Source organism: Aspergillus sclerotioniger (assembly GCF_003184525.1).
Source record: "Aspergillus sclerotioniger CBS 115572 chromosome Unknown BO94scaffold_1, whole genome shotgun sequence".
Lineage (NCBI taxonomy): Eukaryota > Fungi > Ascomycota > Eurotiomycetes > Eurotiales > Aspergillaceae > Aspergillus > Aspergillus sclerotioniger.
Window position 1 is genome coordinate 833,644 of NW_020290991.1, and position 6,284 is coordinate 839,927.

Genomic DNA, 6,284 nt, shown 5'->3' on the forward strand with positions numbered 1-6,284 from the left:
AGAACAAGGAGCTGGATTATAGTCATTCATTCTGTATAGCTATGTAGTAGATTGTGTTCCATAGCCATGTTATATCGGCTGGGTGGACAGATGCATCAAACATGACAACAACACGGGTATCTGTAAACATTCGGGTATGCAACCAATATAACAGAGCATAAGCCCAACAAAAGTCCGCGGTTTCACCACCGCTCCGAGCGTGGAGGTGGCCGCCAGCGGTTGCCCTCGACGACTACATCCCGCTCTTTCTTTCTCCGCTCATCCCGAACAAAGCGGGGAGGACCTGCTGGATGATCCAGAAGCAGGGGGCCTGTTTTGTCCGCTGTAGCCATTAGCGGAGGAGGCCCAAGAGGCATCGATGCTCGCTCGCGGTGGATCTCTTGGATCCGACGCCGGCGTGCACGCCGAATGTCCTCCGAAAGCTCAATCAGTGCATCCACGTCCTCCTATGCAGGGTCGTCAGTAGGGGATACGCGGCAGGTAGGTAGTACAGAGGACGAGTGAAACACACCTGTTCAAGGTAGGAGAATATGTAATAGAAAGACCCCGTCTCCTCATACTCATAGCCAGACCGCTCCAGCGCTTCCTTCACCACCAGGTCCTTCGTAATTTCCGTCCACAGGCTTTCTCGGCGGTCTTTGATGCCTACATATCGTCGCCCTATTCTCCCAGGTTGTCGATCCGGGATATCGTCAGACTCCTTCACGTCTTTAGTTACCAGCTTGGACTCACGATCTGTGTATCGTGATGGTTTGATTTCTTGAGTCACTATCTCGGTTCTTGTTGAGGACTTGTCTCTGGGCGGAGTCGTGACTATTTTCAGCTCTTCCGTCGCTTTCATTTCTTTCCTTGGTGGAAAGTCATGACCGCGAGACCTGTAAACTTCCTCTTCATCAAACTCTTCCTCCACCAGCGACTCCCGACTACCATCGCGGCGTATTATAGTAAGCTTGTCTTTTTCGCGCTCCAGTGGCCTTGGCCTGGGAGGGTCAATGGGCACAGGCTTCTCTCGTCGGTAAGGATCTGCTGAAGGGCGTCGAGATGGTGGAAAGTCTTCCTCGTCTTCTCGTTTGACAATGAGAATCTCTTCGTTGTCCGATCTCCCCTTCCGGCCTCTCTCACTAGTAAAGGGTGAGCAGTGCATAGGTTAGGATATAGCATGATTATACATACCGTTGGCGAATCTCTGCCTCCGTCAACACAATCTCGGGGCTGGGAGCTCGGGGTGGGTAGACCTTTCGACGACCTACTAATGAGTAAGTACATGCAATAATAGATAACAGTAGAGACAATGGCAACTCACTCTCGTGGACATGTCTTTCATGCACCGGCAGCACCTGGACCGGCGATGGAACCCTAGGGATCGCGACCTCAGGAGACGACGATCTTTCTCGACGTTCGAAGATGTCTTCTTCAACAATTCTGGCTGGTCTTCTCTTCCTAGCTTCCCGGGTGAGAAGCTTCTCTTTATCTACTTCCTCATCGAGTTCGTCGTCAGCTTCATCGATGCTTCTGTGCCGGTGTGACCGGTGCTTGTGTCGTGACCGTGAAGACGTTTCATAGAATGGGCCACTTCGGTGCCTTCGATGATCTGCCTTCGCCGGGTCTTTTGGAAGTAATAAGCTGTCTTGCTCATAGTCTGATTCTCGCACCATTTTTTCCTCCAAGAGACTTCTACTGCGAGGCTTGGGCTCCTTGGGAATCTCGTATTTGCGTCGATATACCGATCGGTCTTTCTTTGGTACGACGACAATATCCTTATCCGACTCACTGTCAGTGTACCTCCTGTCTGTTTCGTCGCGAAAGACGACCTCTTCCTCCATATCTAACTCCCTCGAACGGGGTCTTCCCCGACGACTAATAACTTCATCTCTATTTCTTTCATAGCCGCGCGGTCTCTCTCGTGGAAGTGGGTCAAGGAACTCGGGTTCGCGCCTCATGCTCGGTGGTGCCAATTCTGGGGGATAGTCTTGAAATTCACGAAGAATCTCAGGTCCTCGTTGTGCTTGAAGATGCAAGCGCTCGAGCTTCTCAGTAGGGGGTGCATCGGGTCCTCGACGCTTGTATCTGATATCCTCCTCGAAGAATCGGTCGTCTCTACCCCGCCGTGGATACACATCACGCTCAGCCTCGTACATATCCTCCTCATCGTATTCACGGGCACGGGAGCGTCGAGGCATGCTGTGTCGCTAAGAATAGGAGTAATAGGGATAAATATGTATAGGTCCCCGAGACAAGGCGCGATTGTTGGAATATCTTCACACGAGGCTGTCGTGCGAGTTCCTGGGCGGCTGCTATACGAGCAGCAACGAAGCGGGGTGTTCGAACCACCTGCTAAGTGACAGAAGATCAGCTATAACAAGAAATCATCAAGACATTTTACCGTAAAATAGTCTTCTGAGAATAACGGGAGCCTTGTGTCAACGACAGAAAGGATTGATTTGCAGGGAGATTGGCATCAGAGGCAGTCCAGGCTGGAAGCGACCCCGCGGCTGAGTCGGCTGATGTCATGCTGCAGCCCGGGTCCTCTGCCCGAATTCTCCCCCAAGGCTCGCTGGATACGAGCCGATTTCTTCTCAGTCTTGATGGGTTCATCTCAATGGCTTGATTGATATTGCCAACGGGGAAATGATGTAGTATATTTGATATGAAGATCAGGAATCTCCTGAAACCGTGGTTCAGTGACGGCATGGCCCGGAAAGTTGTATATGTTTGGCTACTGCGGAGTATATCTGGCCCAGCTATAGAAGACCCAGTCTGGCTGAAAAGTGGCAGCACGGTTGTCCAATCATTTGGAAATTTTGCAAGGTTCGGAGAAATTCTGTCAAAACATGGTTGGGTTCTGGATATGTGAATGTTACTGTGTCACCTCGTGGGTCACGCAGGTCTGACTGCGCTTGGTATTTTTCAAGTATTCAACCTCGCTATACAGAGTCTATCCAAAACTAAGGCGAGTCTGACCCTTTCCCGGCCTGCCCCGATTGCTACGATTGGTCTTTTTACGTGGGCTGGATGCCCCCAAAGTATGTGAAGCTTCTTGGGCCCGCGGAGTGCTGGCCACTTGTCGTTCTTCATCCGCCAGGTCTTTGGCAAAGTGCCAGTCATCATGTTCTCCCTTCTCGTGTTCTGGGAACACACTTCCGCAGCGACTGCAGGTGTAGAGCCCGGGTGACGGCTCCACTGGTTGGATCGCCGGCTCCAAATAATCTTCAAGTTTCTCTCCCATGTCATCTGCATTGATATGGTGCAGATCGCGCTGAAGGTTAGTCTGGGGAGGCCCGGGGAAGAACCGCTTGATGACATTGTCCTCGAGTTTCCTGCGTTTTTCACTGGGTTGCTCATCCCGTGGTGGCTCTTCGGTCGTCCAATCCCTCTTAGATTGTCCTATATTCTTCGCCTGCTCTCCTCGAAGTAGGAAGGCGTCTATTGCCCGGTTCTTTGAAATGCCGTCCTCGAATCCACCCACACTCAAAGACAGATTTGCACAGGGCCATGCACGTCCATCTGTTATGACTTGTCGGAACAGCGTCTTTCCAAGTTCAAAGAGTAACGTTTCATCGATCGGTGATGAACCCGGAATGGGAACCTGGCGGGAGCGAACCTGTGCTCCTTGCCGATGATGCAAGGCAACTGTTTTAGGGCGGCGCTTGTGCTCAAGAACACCATCCTCAACAAGGCGGCCATAGATATCAGCCGCAAAGATCCTTAGCCATTTATCAGCCTGATCAACAGAGTTGATGCTCGGTCTGAATGACTTTGCTGAAAGCATCGACTTGATTTGCGTCCTCGAATTGACTTCACTTTTGTCTTCCCCTCGAATAATCCCATAAAGCCAAGTAGCGGTATCGTCGTCCAACTTGGCGCGAAATTGCTCAAGGGACACCTTCAAAAGGTCACTCACTTGCTCTGTTCCAAACATAGCAGTGACCTGATCTCCAAGCTTACCCCCCAGCATCCTAATCTTCGTAAACTTATAACCACCGAGGAAGTTCTGCACGGCAGGATTCCGTACGATAGTTTGCTTATTTGGCTTGTTGCATGCACTCCCTAACTTTGCCACCATTTTGTTTCTGGCAACGCCCGCAGAGCACGTGTAGCTGAGCTGTTCCCAGACAGCTGTTCGGACCGATCGGACAATTTCAGACCCTATGAGCATAGCGATGTCATCCCAGTCCGGATCGTCGACTTCCGTTTCATTCTCATCCAGGTCGATCAAGCAATCTTCCGCGTTCCATTCCAATGCAGTCGTGGGTGGGATAGGCAATGGTGTGATCCGATCATCGCCTGGTGGATTGGCGCGCAATTCAGGAAATCGTTGAAGAAGTACGGCGTGCACAAGAGGTGACAGGTCAATGAAGACTTCGTCAACGCTAGCTTTCTCAAGTCCAGCCTGCTGTATGGGAGACAGAGAGCCGGTTCCCTGTCTATCACCAGCTAGCTCCTGATGCCATCTCGATAGCTCTTCCTTCATCACCTTCAAAATCTTGCGCGATTCGGCTCGGTACGGATCCAGACACACTTTGTCGGTATTTATCCTCTTGAACGCGTCGTCTCTGTATGCCCATGTCCCACCCTCACCTTCTCGGAACGTCGCAACGTGTTGTAAGATAATCTCGGGACAAAGCTTCTTGGCCTCTCCTGCCGATATCATTCTCGTTATTCCGAAGGATCGGGCTGGGTAATTGATCGCAATGAGGGAATCCCATTGTTGCACAGCGAGGGGCACTGTACGGGGCGTCTCCAGCCGTACCATTTCACATTGTGCATAGAAAGCATCAAGGTCGACATGTGCAATGACTCGGAGAGGTGTCGCAGTGTTACCTTGACGGAGAAGCTGTAGGTGACGGTAGGTGTAGCGAGACGCGGACTTCAAGGAATCGCCGGACGAAAAGGTCGACAGGAGGGGTTCCGGGGAAGAGCGTGACATATCGATAACGACAATGCTATAGTCATTGCGGAATGTAGGATGACGAGCAAAGGCGAACTAGGAGGTGGTTTCGTCGTATACCGGATGTGACACCTGCTTCTGTGAAGAAGTCGGGCTGAGAAATTGAGAATCGTCATCCGGGGTTGAAAGTTGAGTCGGAAACGTTGTGGACTCGGAAGGTTCTTGCCCAAAGGGGGTTAGCGCTGCTTGGGCGGCGTCGAACATGAATGAACGCCTCAAGTGCATCAAGATCGAGTCTATCTAATCGACACCTGAAAGTGTTCGATGCGTGTCTTTCGCACTTCAATATGCTTTCTTTACATCCTGGTGTACTTTGCTACTTCATCATCTAGTAGCTAGCGCACATCTTGATTGGCACATGTCTGATGGCACTAGATATTGCTTTTCACCAAGACCCGAACTTGCTGGAATATCATCCCACCTCATTATATATATACGAACTCTAAAAGGGCATCAGCTGATGAAGCAGATGTATACCTACTCCGTATAAGGAGCGGATATATGCGCGCTCCTGACCATGAAATGAAGGATCATTTAGGTAACGCAAAGGGTGCATACAATACCGATTGGAGCCTGTTTTTCTGCTACTAGCTACGAGTGTTGGTCATGAGGCGCATTACCGATCTGATCAGATGAAGGAATGATATCATTGCGCGCGAGTTCTAAACATATCCCACGTTCGGTGGCTACACTGTGCTCCCAAGTGTCGTTTGCATGATATTTTCATCGCAAACATAGCATCGGGCAGCTATTTTTGCCTCCTTCTGAAGATGTCCGACGAAGGGAATCATCGAGTCGGTGTCGATTTAACACCAAGATTACTTGGTGGCCCTAAGCTTCCCGACCGCAGACCGCGGTTTGAAGCTCAGACTGAGAATGCAATGTTCGCATGGCTCTTCTCGCCTTCAGGCTAATGAATGTATGCTCGTCGGCGTGGTAAAATGTGATCTGATTCGAGAAACCGGCATATGCACCACTGCTGTTATGGATTCTAATCAGTTCATGGCCCCTTCTTCACCTGCGAACTCGATAGGGTTGATGCAGCCACTATGGAGACCATGCGGCAAAGGAGACACCTGGACGGATGTCATTCGAGCGATGGATGGGTCCCAATCCTGGTACATGGTCTCACCGCTATGCAAATATTGGAACGGGCACCGGCGGGAAATGCCTTGTCGGTCTCTGGAAGGGGGTAGAAGGTGTGTGACACTCCATGTCGGACACTGTTGGCCTGATGCTCTTGTTGAAGGAGGGTGACAGCCGCGCGAAGCAAAGTTAAACCCCGAAGGAGGCACAGAAGAGCCTGGTGGTGCTACAAAAACATGCTTCGAGACCG

General features: G+C 50.9%; 3 protein-coding genes across 3 annotated transcripts; 1 reads left to right on the top strand and 2 right to left on the bottom strand.

The window, feature by feature from the left end:
- Window positions 1–182: 182 nt before the first annotated feature.
- Window positions 183–2,180, bottom strand: BO94DRAFT_580272 (uncharacterized protein; the record flags this gene model as incomplete). The annotated part of the gene is made up of 4 exons (XM_025615313.1): window positions 183–446; window positions 512–1,121; window positions 1,174–1,246; window positions 1,304–2,180. 4 exons carry the CDS (start codon window positions 2,178–2,180, stop codon window positions 183–185), a joined length of 1,824 nt encoding a protein of 607 aa, XP_025473185.1.
- Window positions 2,181–2,593: 413 nt separating this feature from the next.
- On the top strand, window positions 2,594–2,863 carry BO94DRAFT_529811 (uncharacterized protein). The gene has a single exon (XM_025610531.1). The coding sequence runs from the start codon at window positions 2,690–2,692 to the stop codon at window positions 2,852–2,854; it is 165 nt and encodes a 54-aa protein (XP_025473186.1). The 5' UTR covers window positions 2,594–2,689; the 3' UTR covers window positions 2,855–2,863.
- BO94DRAFT_9492 (DNA-directed DNA polymerase eta) lies at window positions 2,814–5,376 on the bottom strand. Its single transcript, XM_025617754.1, has one exon. The coding sequence runs from the start codon at window positions 4,925–4,927 to the stop codon at window positions 2,936–2,938; it is 1,992 nt and encodes a 663-aa protein (XP_025473187.1). The 5' UTR covers window positions 4,928–5,376; the 3' UTR covers window positions 2,814–2,935.
- Between the last annotated feature and the right edge of the window lie 908 nt (window positions 5,377–6,284).